The sequence below is a fragment of the Drosophila grimshawi genome, unplaced genomic scaffold, assembly GCF_018153295.1.
Source record: "Drosophila grimshawi isolate 15287-2541.00 unplaced genomic scaffold, ASM1815329v1 contig_848, whole genome shotgun sequence".
Taxonomy (NCBI): Eukaryota; Metazoa; Arthropoda; class Insecta; order Diptera; family Drosophilidae; genus Drosophila; species Drosophila grimshawi.
The window spans coordinates 21,971,245-21,991,382 of record NW_025063692.1 but is presented as its reverse complement, the minus strand read 5'-3'; the positions used below and the strand labels follow the sequence as shown (position 1 = coordinate 21,991,382).

The 20,138-nt window shown below is 35.7% G+C and overlaps 3 protein-coding genes across 5 annotated transcripts; 2 read left to right on the top strand and 1 right to left on the bottom strand.

The window, feature by feature from the left end:
* Window positions 1-5,413: 5,413 nt before the first annotated feature.
* LOC6564892 (WD repeat-containing protein 6) lies at window positions 5,414-9,042 on the top strand. 2 transcript variants are annotated; one of them, XM_032737925.1, is made up of 4 exons: window positions 5,414-5,506; window positions 6,014-6,751; window positions 6,829-8,177; window positions 8,245-8,305. In XM_032737925.1, the coding sequence occupies exons 1-4, from the start codon at window positions 5,437-5,439 to the stop codon at window positions 8,245-8,247; spliced, it is 2,160 nt and encodes a 719-aa protein (XP_032593816.1). In that variant the 5' UTR covers window positions 5,414-5,436; the 3' UTR covers window positions 8,248-8,305. The 2 variants fall into 2 exon arrangements, with proteins under 2 accessions (XP_032593816.1, XP_032593815.1); XM_032737924.1 differs by having other exon boundaries at window positions 6,829-9,042.
* Window positions 9,043-11,288: 2,246 nt separating this feature from the next.
* LOC6565221 (leucine-rich repeat flightless-interacting protein 2) lies at window positions 11,289-17,432 on the bottom strand. 2 transcript variants are annotated; one of them, XM_001991190.2, is made up of 7 exons: window positions 17,296-17,432; window positions 15,566-15,782; window positions 14,687-14,974; window positions 13,295-13,658; window positions 13,062-13,220; window positions 12,818-13,002; window positions 11,289-12,105 (listed from the first exon to the last, which is right to left on the bottom strand). In XM_001991190.2, the coding sequence occupies exons 2-7, from the start codon at window positions 15,650-15,652 to the stop codon at window positions 11,995-11,997; spliced, it is 1,194 nt and encodes a 397-aa protein (XP_001991226.1). In that variant the 5' UTR covers window positions 15,653-15,782; window positions 17,296-17,432; the 3' UTR covers window positions 11,289-11,994. The 2 variants fall into 2 exon arrangements, with proteins under 2 accessions (XP_001991226.1, XP_032593817.1); XM_032737926.1 differs by lacking the exon at window positions 11,289-12,105 and adding an exon at window positions 12,600-12,651 and having other exon boundaries at window positions 17,296-17,379.
* A 708-nt stretch (window positions 17,433-18,140) lies between these two features.
* Window positions 18,141-18,868, top strand: LOC6565222. Its single transcript, XM_001991191.2, has 2 exons — window positions 18,141-18,524; window positions 18,586-18,868. Exons 1-2 carry the CDS (start codon window positions 18,249-18,251, stop codon window positions 18,793-18,795), a joined length of 486 nt encoding a protein of 161 aa, XP_001991227.2. The 5' UTR covers window positions 18,141-18,248; the 3' UTR covers window positions 18,796-18,868.
* The last annotated feature ends 1,270 nt before the right edge of the window (window positions 18,869-20,138 follow it).

Genomic DNA, 20,138 nt, shown 5'->3' with positions numbered 1-20,138 from the left:
GGCCCTCTAGCGGAGGGCTCTCTACACACAGGAAGAAAAGATAGGCGTTGATCAGTCATCACATTTCAGGCAGCCGACAAAACAACAATAACCAAAAACACGGACAGACACCGAACAGACCGCACAGTAGCACTGCAAAATATACGCGTCCGGGGAAATACAGAATAAACCATTTTGATCAACACGAGGCCTCACCATTTGACGAAAGTGTGGAATACCAAATTGAGACAGAACAGGAGGCAGAAGACATTAACGACAACCTTACAGAACATGACCAGATTTATTTTTTTGTCATAGAAAGAATAATAGCAGGGAGAAAGATAAAACTTTTAATAGATACGGATGCTTCAAAAAACTGTATAAAGCTATGACGTGAGTCGGAAAATATTGTAAATGCGAACGAAATAAAAACCGAGAGCGAAGAGTTCATATATAACAAGTTGTATCCTTATTCAATTTTGTGAAGACAATAACCCCATCTGGGTCGTAGATAAGAAAGGAATCGATTAGACTGGAAATACGAAGAAACGTTTAACTTTACAGATTTAAGAAAATTAAATTAATAGACAATAGAAATAGGTAAACGCAATTTTTTTGACCTAAGGTCATGATTTCACTTTAGAGAACAGACCGAGAACTTATACAATGCTCATGTTTATGAACAAATTATTTTTCCAGAAAACCATTGGTCTTAGATAAGTTGCTCGAAACCAACAAGCGGGTTTTGCTGAACAACGCAACTTATTCAAGAGAATGTCAAATATTTAGAAATGAAAATAATTATAATGAAAAGTTGATCAAAGACAATGTCAAGTTTGCATCAGAAAACGTAAAACCACGTAATAGGAAGCCATTGGATTTGACAACAAACGCTTCGTCCTTCGGCCTAAGGAGCAGTTTTTTCTCAAGGCTTAACCTTAACTTCATGGCGAATGAACGATAGTTGCTTGCTATAGTTTTTTTTTTTTTTAAATCTCCGAAGCTGTCTATACGGAGTGAAAAAGTTTAAAGTGTTCACAAACCACCAGCCTTTTACATTCGCAGTCTAACATCTATCGAAAATCGAAATTAATCGATATCGAGAACCGGAGGCACTTTTCGATAAAAATGACGCTAGATCTGCGCGTGGTATATGAGAACCTATATTCAAAATATTCATACAAATGGACGGACGGATAGACAGACATGGCTAAATGGACTCGGCTGTTGTTCCTGATCAAGAATATTCATACATGTTCGGAGATGCTTCCTTCTGCCTGTTATATACATTTGCGCAAAACCAATAACCCCATTAATCGATAACTGTCTCTGTTTCGCAAATATCGATACCTTTTCAAATAGCAATAAAAGCCACAATTTTTAAGGCAAAGGATTCATATGTATTTATTGATCAGCTTACAAATTTCATCAAGATTCGATGGGAAACAGCCAAGCCATAGTCCAAAATGTATTCACATTTGTTATTACTATCTAAAGATAGATAAAAAAAAAAAATATGTACAGAAAGTCAATAGACGCTTCAGTGGACATTGTTTTTTTTTTTTGATCGATTCTCATTAGCTACCCAAGAGTCGTGGGCGTTATAGAAAGTAGTTTTCTTAGGCGCGATGCCTCTGTGGTACTTTCGATATCAGAACAGAAAGCATACTGTTTTCTTTTAGCCCTGCGCAGTTTCTAATTGTTATTGGATAAATTCGTTATATATTTATTCCATGCACCTGTAGAGTCCAGTCTTTTGGCTTGACTGAACCTTTTTCGGGAAATTTATGATGCGTTGCTTTCGGGTTCACGCGAAAGAGAATGTACCCAATACTGTTTTCATTTTTTAAATTTAGCAACTTGGTCACGGTATATTAAATCGAGCTCACTCGGGTCGACATTCCTGAAAAAGGTGAAAATAAAAAATACATTTATTTTTTGTTGCACATCATTTGGCTCAGGACTTAGCTGCAATATATGTGTCATGGGCCTGTTCTAGATAGTTCCGGATGGATTTATCACTTTTCTGCTCAGGATTACGCTAATGGCAAAAAATTGCAGTTTTGTAGTTTTGGGTTCCAAGAAGTAGATGCGCCAATGCCAAATTTGGGTAAAAGATACGTTTTATACTCTGATACCGAGGGTATAAGAGGATATTCGTTTTTCGCAACTTTCACCGACACCACAAACGCTACTTGAAACATATGCTTGCCTGTGTCCGCGTCAGACAATTACAAAAACTTGGGAGCTACGTCGACAAAAGGCTAACCAATGCCCGTATATTACAAAAGTTTTAAGGTACTCACCAAATTTCTAAAGTATATTACCGGTAACTCCCCTTAGGGATCGATAAAAAATTTGATGGCCACGCCCACACCGGCCCCAAAAACGAATAATCGTGATTGAGTAAATCGATATTCCCATATACTTCACACAATCTCCTTCGCAAGAAAAAAATTCACCCTCTACCGCCCCTACAAATTTTAAAAGCCTATAATAACCGAAATTTTATATATAAAGTTATCAAACACGGAAGGTAGATTACCTCCAAACCCCTTCAAAGATTGGTTAGCAGAAAAGTGTATTGACAATCAATTTCTAGAAAGCCGCCATTTCCGCAGCAGTTTATGAAGACGAGATTTTGGAAGATAAGATAAGACTTGGAAGATAAGATAAGATATAGAACACAAGTATGCATTGGCAAAATATTGAGTTTCGTATTAAATAGATTATAGAATGTTGATCCGCTTTTTAATAGTAGTTCGACCCGACATACGAACTACCTGCACCAAGGATTGAATATAGAATACGTCCACAATATCAGTAGTGATAATATCTATATATATAAGTGAGATGGGAGAAACAATTGTCAAATCAGTCGATGGGTAAAAATGAGGGCCATAAAAACATTAATAAATGAAATTAACAAAGGAAATTCAACTCAATGAAATTAAAAATAAATTAAATAATATTATTGGAGATTACTAAGCAGGCGTTATACCGCCAACATGAAAAAACAGTCGTCACTTAAGATAAAGCTCTGCACTTGACTATGCGCACTGATTATAAAAACCGCTCAAATAGAGCTTTTGCCTAATGTACGGTTATTCTTGCATGTATTGTTTAACGTTAGTTTTCCACCATTAAAGTGGCGTTACCGGAATAATTGCAGAAGCTTATTTTTTATTAAATGAAACAAAAATAGTACTTAACTATTTTTTGGTTGGACATTTTCCAATGTTTCCACAGCTCCATTTGGAAATATCGTGATCAGACATTGAACTTCATTTTTGATCGAAAATATCAAAAATTCCAAAATCATTTAATTAGTTTTATATATTGAATGAAATTTGAAATATAACTTATTGTGATTATGGTTCCTGAGATGAAGATTTTCGCATGCCTTATCAATATTAACGTACATACGTATGTATGTATGTACAATCTGCCTAGCACGTAAATGCAACATTCATATGCATGCATATGAATATGTGTCTTGATGCATTAGAAATCTTTGGAAGTTTTGTACTACGGGTTATGGTATACATAGATATGTGTACACATATATATGTTTAATTTGTTACGATTCACAATCAATTTAAATTCCATTATACTTACATATGAACGCAATTGTAGGTCTGAAAACTACATACATACATATGTACTTTGTAGAAGAATGTAACGCACAATAATTGAATCTTATTGTCTACAGAAACTGAATTTGGATGGAGTATAATAGTTCAAAAATAGTAAAAAGTAAATAAAAATAAACTAAAAATGATATATAAAAACAATCGGATGTAAATTTACATACATATATACGTATACCAATACAGGAATTGTATAACAATGTTGATTTCCGATTATATTTCAGCAATCAGAGTAACCAAAGACAACAGTGTTTGGTAGATATTTAACATGTCAAAATAGCGTCTCAACTTGTAACGATGCAACAAAATTATTTGCGCATTCACACAGAGCGGCATCAATCATTAGTTTTGATGTTCCTAAACCGTTTGTTGCACCCAAAATATTATCAGTCCACGTAGGTCCACCACTAAATATACTTGGCATTTACTTGCATGGCAAGGAATTGAAATTACAATTCAAAAATTATTAAGAATAATGATCAATATTCACCAAACATGGCTTATGTGTGTCCATCTTCGGGTGTCAATAAAATGATTTTTATCTAACCTAATAATCAATATTAATGTATTTAATTACATGTATTTAAAATTAATAATATTCAAGGCAAGAATCAGTCGCTTTGATTGGACTCCAGATTTCGAAAAACACAAGAAACAACTTCGGCTACAAAGTTAATACACAGACAAAATAAAACACAAACAACATGTAATTTCTTAGAGAAAAAACCTATCAATGCTCTCAAATGTGAATAAATATTATTTATTTGGATTGAGAAGTAGCTAATGATCAAATAAATATGCAAAACGATTTTTGACCAATCCCTTCTGTATTCATTGATATACAGATCTTGTAAGACAGTGCAAGGCAATTACAACATTTAATTTGTTACGATAGCCGGCGCGTAATATTATGTTACAAATTATTATTGATTATGGAAGGGCTTCAGTTATAAAAATAAATAACAATTTGAAAAGGTTGGTAGTAGTTGCATAACACAGAGTGGTATTAGGCGACCCAAAGAGCATTTTCTCAATAATGTGACACGTTTTAACAAAAAATATTTTTAATGAGAAATAATTGTATCGCTGTTTTGCACGATCTCAGTGAAGATAGGATCGAGGCAAGTAATTATGCCGAGTACATATGCTGTTGATAGCCATGCAAATAGAGCAACAAGTCATTCAACTATTTTATTTTAATTTCATATTAATGTCTGAGAATGGTATTTATTATTTACTTAAATATAGAAATATTCAAAAATTAAAGGTCGAATACCTTTCCCACAACTGGACCGACGTTGAACATTTTAAGAAATTGGCCGTCTCTTGATGGACAGGTCGACCAGAAAAAGGTTTAAACGTTAAAAAATTACAATAAAATTATGTGTATTTATTATCGAAAACGTCATCTTCCAAAATATTTTTAATAACTTAGTACGGTATAATTTTATATAAATTGCGCCAAATTTCGTATTAAACAACTCGATTAAATGGCCAACAGGGAAAACAAAGCATGTTGTGCAATAATCATGGCCAAAGCTGATCTTCCTGGTCAGCAATCTTAAATTGTTGGGCGAAAGGGAAATCATTTCTCAAGTTCATTTTTGTTACCAAATATGAACGAGTCTAATAAAAATAAAAAGGCTAAGTCAAACTAATAATGGACAGATCTTACCGATTAAAAGACCAAAACGGTAACACTGTTTTATCGATACTCGATTAATTTGATATTTCTCTCATCCCCAAAGTACTTGAATATTGAATGAAACGCTGTTCGGCATCTGTTATCAGGATTTGATCAGAAAACATGACTGAATGTCAAACGTTACTAACTGAATCGTTGGGATTAAGTATTTCACAAAAATCATTAATTACTGGTATGTTCTTGGTTTTGGTCCCTATGTCCGAGTAACCATCCGGCATATTCAAAGCTGGGCCTTGCCAAAAATGTGCACGCTTGCAGTGAATCTTCCACGGTGTTTTACTCTCAATTCTAAAAGGTCCCCTGATGTTTACTGTTTGCGTAGAGATGTTAGCTGCTTACGGATAGTATTTATAAGAATGTGATTATTACAGTACTCATACTTATTACTGTGGATAGGTATAGGTAGGACACTTAATCAAGGAGTTTCCGCCTCCTGCTTTGCTGGGGCGGGTGCACTTGCACAGTGCACTTACGGCTGTAGTCCCATAACGGAACTATCAGCCAGTATTTCGGAGTTACAGATGTAGTTTTCATTTTATACGGCAAGTGTCGCGCTGAGCTGTTTATCCACTGTTCAATTATTCCAACCGATATCGAGTTCATATTGCTTTTCTGTTTATTTTTGAATGAACTATATGTATGTATGTAATATTGTCATTATAACTTTTATATCTTTTAGCTATCGGCAATCAATCATTTTTTATTACGGAAAATAGGAAAACACGCCTGCCGCATGAATTTCGGTTCAAAAAGGTACACGGCTTTACATTTAGTCAGAAATGTGAGTCAACAGGAGTGCTACTGCTCTATGCAGAAAATGAATTCTGCTTATTCAGATATGACAATACCGAAAATGAAATCTTTAAATTGATTTACGAGGGCGAGACAAAGGATTGGATTAATGCAGCCATATTTTTAAAGGACGAGATAGGTTGTCAATTTGTGTTGCACATGGCCCACAGTGCACTTCTGCGCTTGCAATATAATGACTTGAATAATGGGTCTTTCGGAGATTGCAGCATATTAGAGCTAGCTTGCTGCACCGACTATTCAATGCTCTACCACACGAGCTTGTGTGGTAACTGCTATAATGAGCTTATTATATTAAGCGGGAATTGTTGTGGGGAAATAATCATATGGCAGCCGCATGATTCTGTTGATTTGAATACAACTACTTGCACCAAAACGTATCCCCTTTGCTTGCGTCTTAAGGCGCATAATGGTGTTATATTTTCTATTGACTTGAACTTAGCAGCTCGCTTGCTGGTAACTACATCAGACGACCGCTCTTTAAAGTTTTGGCAACTTGAAAGTGAGTCGATTAGAGATTGGAAATACGACGCAGGATCAGTGAGGCCATTGTTCAGCTGCTTTGGCCACACTGCGCGAGTTATTTGTGCGACCATTGCAGAGTATGGTAAGACAACTAAAAAAAAAAATATATAAACAACAAAACAACTGATTGTCCTAATCATTATTTTCTTTTTGTTACAGATGGCCAAGTTTATGTTATAAGTGGAGGTGAGGATTCACATATATGCGTATGGAGTCAATCAGGTGAAATGCTTTTTAAGCGACGTCAACAGTTTGGCTCACCAATATGGCGCTTGAGTTTCGATCATATTACGACAACACTTTATTGCACAGGCTCGACGGGAAACGTTCTTGCTTATAACCTGAAAAGCATTCTTAATGCAAGGCAATCCCAATCAACCCAATTGATACCATTCGATTCAGAAACGGAATTTATGAAAAATATTAAATATCTAAATAGCAGTGCAATAATTGCTTTGAGCAGCAGAAATCGCTTGTTTTTGATGAAACAACAACAATCAAAATCACATAACATTGGCAATTGGGAATTAGTTCCTGATTTCCCCAAATACAAATGCACATTATTGGCAGTGTGCGATGGAATGATTGCCACTTGTGGCTATAAACGGGTAACACTTCTAAAATATACAGAGAAGACTGAACAATTTGATCAACTATATGATGGTACAAAGCTTGAAGGCCTCATTCAGTCATTTCATTTTCTTAGCAAAGATCTGTATCTTATGTCTGATGAATATGGTAATTGTATTCTGTTAAAGGGACAGAACATGGACGTTGAAGGACATATGAAAATCAGTAATTGCCGTGAACCCTGGATAACAATGGCACTGCTTGTATCGCCTACCTGTTTGTTGCTAAGCATTCGGAATGGAAATATTATGCTATATTCACGGGAAGCACATTCACAATTACAACTAAAGAATACAATTAAGCGCTTGCATGGACCAATGGGATCGAATGTCCTTCAATTGTTAAAGACTGATGAAAAATACGCATACATACTTAGTGCTGGACACGAACCTGTTATAAAATATTTGCGTTTATGTTTTACAAATTACGATTTAACTGTTGACCAGCGTGAGTGCGTCCCGTTGTCTTGGATAGAAGCATTACCGAAATCAGATGTGTTGATTGGCTTTAATGACAATCATCTTGTGGCTTGGTCCCGTAAAAATGACGTCCTTTTTCAGTTGCAGTGTGGTGGGGGCCACCGATGCTGGGATTATCAGCTAAACAATGAACAACTTGATATTATTTATGTAAAGCAAAAGCATGTTTTTCATCACCGTGCGATACTGGACAATAATCGGTCTGGGTATTCGTTGCAAGCATTTCAAAATTGTTGGCACATGCGAAGTTGCAATATCATGCAATTACTTAAACGGACTAATGATGATGATGACCAGACATATATTGTATCTGCCGGCGATGATAATATTATTAAAATTAGCCAGTTTACAAATCAATCGTTCAATCAGTGTACCGAGCTGCACACGCATATTTCAAGCGTAAGACACCTGACGTCATATCCCATCAAATTAGAAAACGGTGTTAGTCATTGGCTTCTCTTTTCAGTAGGAGGTCGATCACAGCTGTGCATCAATCAACTGGATCCAAGTGGTCCAGTCGTTCGTGAACTGTGCACGCACACAATACGAACGAATATCGACGGGAAAAAATCTTTAGTCGATGCCCGACTGATGTCAATTTCCATTTTACGACATGCTGAGACTGGAGATTTCCATCTTTATGTTGCCAGCGCTGATGGAAAAATAATTATGCTCCGCTGGCAGTTAGAAAATCCTTCACAAGTGTACTTAATTCGCTTTATTGATATAAAACGGTGTCCGCTTCAGTTAAAGATTTTAATGAATACAAATTTATTGCTAATCACAACCACAAATGGAATGCTTTATGGATTTGATCAGACTCTCAGCTTGAAGCGGCTAGAGCTCAAGTTGCACTCTGCTGGCATTAATGCTTTAGAAACGCTAGATGATGGATTCATTTTACACGTTTTGACCAGCGGCGACGATGAAATCATAAAGCACACCACACTCAATATGTCCAACATGACTGTACAAAGAAGTACGGAATTCCCTGGCCTACATAATGCTCAGATTAATGCGTTGATTCTCCATTCGACTAAAGGCGTCGGACGAGCTGTTGAACTATATGCCTACACATGTAGTATCGATAAGCAAATATATATGGTGAATTTAACAACTTTGCAATACACTCGGATCGGGTATACTTGCATTTCTGATATCAAAGGACTGCTTTTAGATAAAAATCGATATTTATATATTTACGGCTGTGGGCTCCAGGTAATCACACTGGAAAATAAATAATTGTTTTTCGCAAATATTACAATTTAAGCGTAGTTTGAAACTGTCGATCCTTTTAACTTGTATAACTCTAGCCTAATACGCGCAAATTCGGTGGTTTAACCTAGTATTTAAAAATAAAAAAGCAGAAACAGCGTAATACTAGCTCAAAAGAGTAAATTTGCGATTTTTGGCGCTGGCACTGGGCGGGGCTTCAAAATTATAAAAATCTTGAGAGATTGCTAGTAATATATCTCCTAAATTTGGTATGTGGGCTCGGACGTTTTTTTATTGTTGCATTAACCATTAGAGTTGCATTTTTTCATATGTTGATTTTTAATATATTGTTGAGTAGGTAACGCAACATTTTTCGACACCTTCGCAATTGGAATACATACATATTCGCCTATGTCCTTCGTTTCGGACAAAGTGCTGCTGTGCTACGCTCTTTTGGAGGCTGGGAAATCGATAACATGTCGATTTCCCGCGAAGTGCATATCAATAAGATTCCGAATGTTTTGTTATGGTCGACGAAAACATAGATTGAAATAGGGCTGGCGCAATGGTGCCATCTATTGATGGTGAAAAAGACATCAGCGCCATCTGTGTGCGGCCAAAGCAGCTACAGACACAACCTGAACAAATTTGAAGAAAAATTTAAAATCAGTCACCGACTTCTGCCTCATGCTCTTTGTCCGTACGACTAAGCTTCTAGCCCCTGCCCTGATTCCTTCCTTGTTAATGCCTATACCTTCCAAAGTTTTTGAGCCAAAGTCGCAAAATTTTGCAGATAAATTACCCGTAACCATGTGTCTATAAAAAATGAAGGCCACGCTGAGTCTTGTCTCTCAATCGATATATCTGAAAATCCAAATCGATAAATCAGCATATCTCCCACAATTTTAAAGCCACTGTCACCAAACTTGGTGACATCCTTTTAGGATTGATATGTAAATTACCAAACCACACCCAACTGCATCAACGCTAGGTACTTCGCACCTAACAGTCGAAAATTGCCATATATTTCAAAGAGTCACCATGTTTTGAAGGTAAATGGTCACGCCCACTAACGCTCCTAAAATCGATAAATCTTGTGTTGAAGTCGATTAAATACATTTAATAAGGCAAGCATAATATGTATGTGCAATATGAGCACTAGATTCAGAAAAGTCCATTCATGGGCAGTAGATATGATAGATGATGATAGAACATGTTAGGATTTAAAAGTCCCTTGCTAGGGACTACTCCAAATAAATAACTAAGAATAACCATATCAGAGGTATAAACTGTAACCGTCGTCGGGATTAACAAACATGTAGATCCGTTGCTGTACTGCCACATCAGGTAGTATATAAGACCCATTGTTAGCTGTATAAGATGCGAATTTCAAGAAATAAAACCGTTTCCTTTCTATTTTCATTTATAATTATATGTATACATATACGCTTTATTGAGACGCTGTGTCAGGGTTTCTAGTTCATTGCTTGTTCGTAACCTCTTCTTCTTTCGTTGAAGACTGGAAATATAGCCAGTTAGTCCCTCCAGGGTTCCTGTTCTTCCTATAAAAAGAGGTGCCCTGCTTGATGTCGAATAATATAATTCTGTGATCCGATATTAATGGTTCAGACGACACTCTTCAGATGTTGATGAGTCTGGATATACCTTCATTTCCGAAAGTTTGCTCTGATCTCGCATTTAAGAACGTTAGGTTCTTATCTAATGTGTAGTTCAACAGGTACTCAACCCTACTGTTATTATCTTAGGATTAGTGACCGCCAATTTATCCGCAATGCAGCTCTCCACAAGATAACAACTGTTATCGAAAAATCTCTCCAGCTTCACCTGCCTTATAGGAGGTGCCCGAGTAGATTATCGACCACATACTGCAACGCAGGTGATATTGACAGTGTGGACAGCCCCCAGTTACGTCAGTAGAGGCACGCCGCTAAGTAGAGTACTCTGGCGCTCCCTCAAGATCTGTATGGTATCTGTGTGTTGTCTTAGATAGGAAACTTGCCTCGAGATTTCCACGCCTACACCTGTAGAAAATCTATTTGTCTAAAATGTGGAGTGTTTCCATACATTGTCAAATAATTATAAACGCCTGTGGACTACTCCAGGCAATGTCCTAGACATCATTTTGCACATCCTTTCCATTGAACTTATGGAAAAATAGATAGAAACCTTAAAGAATGCTGAACGCGAAAATGTAGAAGCCTTTCGTATTGTCACAATGAAAACAAAAAGAGCCTTCATGATATAGATTTCAATAAAATGTAAAACATTTCAATGTTCAGGCAAGTTTGGCTATTTATTATTATTACTTATTATTTTGACCATGACTGTAAGTGTACGTACAAATAATAAACCTACTTGAAAGTAGTTAATTAGCTGACATCATAATTTAATAGCGGTCATTTAAAATGTAAACATAATTCGCTGATGTGGCGTGTTCTTTGGAGGTGATGTTAAGAGAAATACTTAAATTTTGAGGGATATAAATAACTGTTACTTACTTATACATATGAACGTGTTGTAAAAGCAAATAAAAAAAAATGGGGCTTAACGGATATTGTGAGACTTTACAAGTCACATTTAAAATTTAACCATAGAAGAAATGAAAACGTTAGGTCTCAGGTTTTTTTTTCAAATCTGTAACTCTCTATAGCTGACTATAGAAATGATACCAATGACAGGTTTACATATATTTTTTTGTGAACATACATAAGTAATATTTTTTGTCGAGAATACAGAATAAAGCCATAGGCATATGCAAATTTAAGGTTTACACGAATTGAAGTTTATATTTAAGTTAGGTGTTACACAATGGTATTTTGCCTAATTTTGCTCTTCATGACTATTATCTTGCGCTTGACTATTTTGGAAATACATCATATATTTAATCATATTCACTGATTAATTTCCTGCTATGTGGGTACTGCTTGTGAAGCATTGTTATTGCCTGTGTTCGTGATTTTATGTTCGTTGTCATCTTCGGTCATAAGTCCTTTAAAATCGTGCTCTTAGCATTTTTTAGTTTATCAAGACGTTTTAGTAGATGGTTATTAGCGGTTTCAGATTCTTCCAAACGTTCCAGAATCTCCCGGTGCTGCGGATGTCAAATAAAAGAAAAAGTATTAATATAGATGCGAAAATATTGATTAAACCTGTCGTATTTACATCTATAATCTTCCTCGCATTCAAATTAATTCATGCATACCCAAATAAAACAATTGGAAACTTAGTGGATAGGATGGGACTCAACCTTTCAATAAAAAAAAAATTGCCAGCGATCTACCTCTCAAATTTGGTGACTCCAGATCTAAGATGATGTGAGATTACGATTTTCGTGATTTTTGGGAACGGAAGTGGGCGTGACCAGAAAGTCTTTACTGCAATTATCAAGAGGATAATCAATAATCAACCTATCTAGTACCATTAATTTGTCTTCGAAAATGTCATGACTTCAGATTTGAAATTGTGTGAAATTTATGGGTTTCATCGATGTACACTTTGAGGTGTATCTACGTATTATTGATTTCCCAGCCCATCCATATCTTGTAATCGGCAATCTTAAATACGCTGAAAATTTCATTACCTTGCATATCAAATTCCACCCAGTACAAATCTAGATTTAATTATTAAATTAAAAAATCTATGGGAGAAATAAAAAATATGCTGATATTAACATTTTTGTGAGGAGCGTGTTGACGCGTGTTGTCAATAAGTTTGTTATCATAACAAAACTTTAAATTCTGTTTTTCAAGTGTGAAAGGAGGGGATAACTGATAAATAAAATGTTAAATTGTATTTCTTCTTACTTCACGTTGGAGTTTACGTCGTTCGACTTTTAGTTCTGCCTCTGCTTTTTCGGCTGCTTCTGCCGTGCTTTTATATCGTATAACTTGTGTCTCCGAGCGTGATAAGCTTGCCTGAAGACTAGCGATTTCCTGTTCAGCCTTTTGTAGCTTGTATTTATAATCTGATATGATTTTATTTGCTTCTCCTGTGAAATATACATGTTAATATAATTATAATTGTAATTCAACTAATTTGTAAACTTACTTTGAACTTCGTAATCATCATCATAGCCTACGGGACCATTCAATGAACTGCCGCGTCCACCCCGACCATCACTCTTATACGCATCCAATTGTTCACGAAGATTTTGCATTTCACTCAAAAGTCGTTGTTTTTCTTCTGCCAACTTTTTGAGTCTTATATCTGGGATTATATTGATATTTATTCATATGTCATTTTTGTGCTTTTTCTTTTTTTTAGTTCTAGTTTATACTCACCAAGCGAACCCTGCACTGTCGCCAAGGTATTGGCGTTTTCCACACTGAGTAGAGCCCTCTTGGCATCAGTACCATCAGTATTCTCAATGGCAACAATAACAAGTCCATGTTCCGCTATTAGTGCGTCACGCTCGGTTAGCTGGCCTTGCACTAGTTTCAATTCAAGTGTTGTGCGGTCCAAGTTGCGTTTCAGGGCATTACAATCCCGTAATTTATTTTTAAGCTCACGTTGAAGTTGTGCAAACGACTCTTGCATTGTTTCGCCTTTATCTTTGAGTAACTTCACTTCATAGGTTTGAGATGAGCGGTCGTTGTCAAGCTGGGCATTCGTTATCATCGCCTTTCGGAAACGTTCTTCGACATCCTGATTTGAAAAAATGTCACAGTTAAAATAAAATACGTACTATTAGCCAAATTATTCAAAATACTTCTTCACTTAAAAACGTAATTAAACCATTAAAATTTAATACTTGTCGAATATTGTCGAAGTAGGGCTTGAATTATCGAAAAATAGAATATATACACAGAACACAATAAAAATCTATAAATGAGAGAGAATTAACTGGATAATACACAATCATCTGGACTCGATCACAACCAACCACAATTAGTGAGCTGCTTTGAAGGTCGCTACCTCCCAATGCGACATCGTAGTTGCAGCTACAGACGGATTTGACAGTCTATTGGTTGAAATGAGAAATTTCGACAGTTGATCAGTTGATACTCGGAATGAATTGGAAGGGTGCATCTACAATAATCTTAAATTTGTTGCCATCGGAAATCGATATTAATTGATTTGAGAGAAAAGAGGTAAGGAGATAAAATATAATATGCTTAATTTGCACATGAAATGCAAGGACATTTTCTTTTAGCCCTTACAGCCTCTACGACTGCGTCTGTCTACAACTTTATGCAGACGGATATGGCTTCATCGACTTGATCTAAAATGAATATACATTTTGCGGATCAGTTATGGTTCCCTCTGCCTGTTAAATAATAGTATAACATTTTTATTCATTTTATTGGGTATATTTAAAAACATGTAAGGTTTTAATCGATCGTTCCTATGGAAGCTAAATAATAATTAATTTTAATTTAAATTTTTTTCCCAAAATATAAGAAGTATAATAACACGCATATTTGTAGGATTTATGATATGTGGATCGGATCCGGCAGGCTCTCACGTCGGCCTGCAGCAAGAATACCTTTATGTTCCAAGACTCATAAAAAATCTTTAAGACTGAGAGACTAGTTCGCATAAAAACAGGCAAGCTGAGAAACATGGCTACATCGATTTGGCTAGTAATGTTACGAATCTCACGATAAAAAAAATTGTACGCTCTGTATGTGAATAAAAATACATATTTCAATATTATTAAGATAAGTGCATACCTTAAGCTCAAATTTAATATCACGCAAACTGCGACCTTCATCCTCCAATGAATCCTCACTACTGCGTCTCGAAGCTGTTGCGCGCGTTAAGTTTATTAGACCGCCGTAGGTATTACGTGTGGGGTGTGATGAGACAGTGTCGATAATAACACCAGCACTGGTGTTATGCATGTCAAATGCGCGGTCAGCATTTTGTTCTTGCTCCTTTTGTTGCCGCTCAAGCTCTCGCATGCGTATTTCACGTGCCTCTGCACGAGCTTGTCGACGAGCTGCTAACCGCGCTTCCGCCTATATAAAATAAGTTTATAAAACAATCATGCCACTTAATTCGTTATTAAATTACTTTTTTCCGTCGTACTTTAATTTAAATTACATTACATTTCAGCTTGAATAAATACGGTCTTGCAACAAGACAATAACCTCAAGCATACCACTAAGAAAGCAAAGGAAGTGGCCTGCGTAGACACCTGAGCTCAGTTCAATTCACGTTGGAGAGCAATTCGGAATTTCTGAAGCGAAATTCATCAGAAAACTATGCCAACACTTGGTTGATCCAATGCGAAGTCGTCGAGTACTCATTAATACCAAAAACGAACGGAACTATTAACTTATTTATTAAATAATGTTAACTTTAACAATTAGGTATAAGTAAAGAAATTTTGATTTATTTCTAGTTTTCATAATTATAAGTGCACATTTTAAAAGCGGTGCTATTTTATAGATTGGCGAACATCAAAGAACATCATCGTTGTTTCATTAAAATAAAAACTTGTTCTACATTTCCGATTTTATAGATACAGATAACCGACAATTTTGAAGCCTTACAGTGGAACACAGTGGCTAATTAACTAATTAATAATATAATTGTCTAATACATACCTCCTTTGTAATTTGATCGAGCGCATTATCCTCGGCATTAACACATATATTGTTCCGTCGCCGACCAGTGGCACTTGTGTTGTCCATGGCATTCAAATAATAGAATGTTTAGAAAATATTCCTATGCCATATAATAAAATACTGGCTGTATGACAATAATTTGAGCTTGACTTTCACGACTGCTATTAACTTTTAACTAAACAAGACATCGGTTGATCTAAAATTAAATTTAATCATATTAATAAGTTTATATACAGGAATATATATTTAAACTTAATTCACACTCGTTGATCGTAATTGCCATATATATAGTTGAAGGATTGTGTACAATAACAAAAAATTATCAGCATCCGATTACAATCGGCTTATGGGTGCCGATAATAGTTGCGTTCATAAGGACGGACAGAGAGCATGGCAGAAATTGCACAAAACCAAAACGGTATCAGAGTATAAAAGAAACAATCAGAAGTGCCTAGAGACTATAACTATATAACGACAACATAGGTATTTGTTCCCCGATCTTTCCAGTTGATCAACAATATACATATGCCTTTAAAATAAATTGCTATCGGAAATCGATATATATTGACATATGCGAAGCAGAGGTAGCTATCGAAAATGTTAAGCCTCCAGCTCTTGTAGTCTGTGAGACATTGCTATATCGACTCGGCTGTTGATCCTGATAAACCAACTGGCGTATATAATATAGTTATTTTTACAGGGATGACTTTCTCCGGAAAAATTATCTAACTGTGCAAGTTTTAAGAGAAAATTGTTACCACGGTCATAAATATAATATATAATATAATAATAAATATACAAAGGCTCAAAAGAGAATTGCAAAATTACTGGCAATGTCACTATAAATGAGTCTAAATTGTGGCTCCCAAGAAATTTCTTTTTTAACATTTGCACCGCCCTTAGTAAAAGGACAGATACACACAAAGTCTCATCCAGATAGTTTTAAATTTCACATTTACATAGGCAGACAGCCGAATATGTCCATATCGATTTGGCTAGTGTTGCTGATCAAGAATCTACATATATGGGGTCAGAGATGTCAATAGGTTAAAAACTTCATAGCAAAATTATAATACCGTCTGCAAGTGTAAACAAATTTAAAAGGTTAAATAAATAAGTTTCTAGCAAAAGAAATTGGTAAATATTATCATTTTTGTTCGTCATAGTTTTATTTTTGTTTTTATTAACTTTATCTGTGCATATGTGTGTGCATGTAGATACGTAGTTCAGATGACTACCTCAGTTTGCAATGCCATTCAACTTCGCATGTTATTCAAACGTATGTATTTTGTATCAAAAAATTTGCCAATTTGGGTAAAAGTAGGTGGAAGTGGTCAGCAAAGGGAAAGAAACTTTTGGTTTCATTATAAAACTTGAATATAAACACAACATTTCAACACAAACAGTTGCCACCAATACGATTTCCAAAAAAGCCTGGTTATTCTGCTGAGTGATGTACGCTTTAGAATTGGTTAATTTATTAATATAAATTATCATGAATTTTGTAATAAATTTGCCTATACGGTGTATTAAGCACATATTTTGGGTATAATCAGCATGCAAATTACAATTTTTCGCTACTCCATTTGATTGACAATTTAAAGTGCAACAAAAAGAGTCTTCCACCTTATTTATTACCATACACTGAAATTAGCTCATTCTTCAATTATTTATAAATGCAAGCAAAAGCCGAAAAGGCTTCCATTTACCTTTTCAAAAGTTAAGCCGCTTAATTTTAGAGCAATCGGCATCGACTGCATTTAATGTTTAGAGTGAATTTATTTAACTAGTTGGTATTTCATACAGAACATTTTAATGCTAGAGTTGGAAAACGGTCGATTTTACTATCGATATATTATATATAGGTGACATAAAGCACCAATCATCGGTTTTGATGTTGCAAATATACAGAGCGAACTTTGCGGGACGAATGAGATTATTTCAAAGATGTGAATCACTGTTCGCAAAGGCAACATCAGTGTCAACATGAGTCCGAATTTCTTTTTTATATTTAATTATAATTGAATTTTCAGAAATTATATGTTCTGATATATGATATTTTTACTCTGTACTGTTTTGCGAGATTTGTTTATCAAAGATGATAGCAGCGATGAGTCAAAGAGACATTCAGAGCGATTGTCATAGCCAGTCGTTTTGTGGAAAGTGCATTTAACTATTGGGGTACTTTCCAATTAAAATAAATAATAAATAATCGCTTTATTAAATTGTAATTTCAATTCTTGGCACCGAAAAATATCGACAGTGTAACAATATGATTTAGGAACATCCGATTTTGATTCAGAAATGATGCGGAACAAATGGGAATTTTTCAAGGATGTGAGACAATCAAGAGAAAAGAAAATTACGCTTAAAATGTATTTAAATATATATATATTAGGTCACCGCTGAGGTATAAATTATGACGCAGAGCTATGTGTGAACAGAGTTTATTATAACATTTACTGAATTCTGTCCAGTTCAGTAAACAAATATGTGACGCTATCTTGACATAGTAAATAAGCAGACAAATAAACGATAACCGATACATGGGCTTATTGATAACAAATAAAGAATCCTTTGCATTCGCATGTGTAGTGTAAGCTTATTGCAATTTTTGTATTGTTTGTGAAGGAAAAGGAGTCAGATTATTGGGTTTATTTTCATGTATAATTTAAATAATAAAGATAGAGCGATGATAGAGACAAGGATTCCAAACAGTTCGGGTGACCAACTTAATGACGATGAAATACTTGGTAGTTTAAAGAATTTTTCGAATTGCCTGAATATTGTGGAAAATGACCTGGATTTGGCAATTAAAGCGCATTCTTGCCCAACATTGTCCACCGATGAGCACATCAAACTCGATACATACTTGACTTATGTGAACAGCACGTTGTTTTGGATGTACCTGAAACTGCAGGGATCTGATTTATCAAAGGTATACTCAAAAATTGTATTTTCAAATTTTCAAATTCTAAATATTTAATTTCATTACGTAGTACATTTTACATGATTTGAATCGAGCAAAAGAGATGTTAGCTCGCGATAAACAAATAAATGATTCAAAGTCAGCGCCACACTTGGACATTGCTGCAAGTATACGATTTATTGCTGCTGGATTGCACACACGCTTTGTAGATATGGATGGTGTAATTGTCACTGAGGCACAATATAAACGTAGCCTGGCGGAAGCGAGCAGTAAAAATTAATTAGGAGTTCATTCATAGAGTTTACAATGTTATTGTATAATGCCTTAAAATAAAATTTAAAATAATTTACTTACATTTTGATGCTTCGAAGTGTATCGAATGATCATTTCACAGTCGCTATTATGCATGGTAAAGTGCTCAAAATGGAAATATATTATTGGTATAAACTTTGTTAGTGTTCGACCTGGGGACTACAACTCAACCCTCGCAATCTATATGCGCTCTTCTATTTCGGCTTTCAGTCGACATCGATGAAACCATGTGATGGAAATGTGAAACCACAGCCTTGTTCTCTGTCTGCCTTTTTTCTACTTGCGGCAACTATTGCCTACTTGGTCGACCAGGAACTGGAGAGTGTCCTCAAACCTGCCTTAGACGGTACAAAACTCCAACACAAATCCGACCTACACAATAGTGCATCCACATTGTAAGTTTAAAAGTCTGCAAACCTGGCTTTAAGGGACACTGCTTGAACAGGAACTATTTGTATTTGTTTTGAACATCTGTAAAAGACCAGTTGAAGGTGAGATTAAAAGCAAAGTGGAGTTCCAAGACATAAACATAATATAGGTAGGTAAAACTGTAGTCTGTCATTCTTAAGCTAGTGTGAAGCTATGACAGCACAGATATGGAAACGATGAGAAAGGTTTAATAGCTGTCTTTATCCACGACATGCAGATAATGGTCTGGTGAATCAGTGCTGGTCCTAGAAATGCTGCAGGCTATCAGTTGAGCACGAGCTTTAGTTTATCTGTTGCTGGCGCATTTATGTGCATGATCGCCAAACTTGTTGTGATGGTAACACAGAATATCATCACCATCTTCCTTAGCATTTAAGGGATTTGCCGTCCACGAATCATGGATAAGTCATTCTGCAGCTTCTCACCCTTCTGTAAGTTTGCCGCCTGTTTGCAGCTTCAAAACTTTAAGAAATGAACTACCGAATTGATTCGGCGAGGAAAAGGTTCTGAAAAATGACTTTACAACCAATTGCCGGTGTTAGACACCGCTTTATTTTTAATACCTCTAATTCAGCGATCGACACGGCCAAGAGACCCTCGAGACCCTCTATTGCTTCTGATCGTCAGCTGTCTTGCTTAGAGCTTCTAAGCTGCATTGTCTGATGAAATGTACGTCTTAAAGATCATTAAGCCCTTTTCTAATCTGGATCGTTAGAGTGACAACCAGAGGGTGTTAGAGATAGCCACAATTGTGATCTACTCAGCGCTACTTTGTGGTAAGTATGGGTACCTTAAGGTCAACCCCGCTAAGCTGTTCCATTCGTTGGCACGATGTGCAACACCTAACGCATTTCCCTCCTGGTCTTTGACCTTGTTGGGTCT

What these genes read in the sequence shown, in the direction of transcription:
- LOC6564892 (XM_032737924.1), top strand. Translation starts at nt 5,437, where the DNA reads ATGACTGAATGTCAAACGTTACTAACTGAATCGTTGGGATTAAGTATT. An exon ending in ACAAAAATCATTAATTACTG is followed by an intron (nt 5,507 to 6,013) that starts GTATGTTCTTGG and finishes TATATCTTTTAG; the next exon opens with CTATCGGCAATCAATCATTT. An exon ending in TGCGACCATTGCAGAGTATG is followed by an intron (nt 6,752 to 6,828) that starts GTAAGACAACTA and finishes TTTTTGTTACAG; the next exon opens with ATGGCCAAGTTTATGTTATA.
- LOC6565221 (XM_001991190.2), bottom strand. Translation starts at nt 15,652, where the DNA reads ATGGACAACACAAGTGCCACTGGTCGGCGACGGAACAATATATGTGTT. An exon ending in GACAGTGCAGGGTTCGCTTG is followed by an intron (nt 13,221 to 13,294) that starts GTGAGTATAAAC and finishes ATATAATCCCAG; the next exon opens with ATATAAGACTCAAAAAGTTG. An exon ending in TGATGATTACGAAGTTCAAA is followed by an intron (nt 13,003 to 13,061) that starts GTAAGTTTACAA and finishes TATATTTCACAG; the next exon opens with GAGAAGCAAATAAAATCATA.
- LOC6565222 (XM_001991191.2), top strand. Translation starts at nt 18,249, where the DNA reads ATGTATAATTTAAATAATAAAGATAGAGCGATGATAGAGACAAGGATT. An exon ending in AGGGATCTGATTTATCAAAG is followed by an intron (nt 18,525 to 18,585) that starts GTATACTCAAAA and finishes TTCATTACGTAG; the next exon opens with TACATTTTACATGATTTGAA.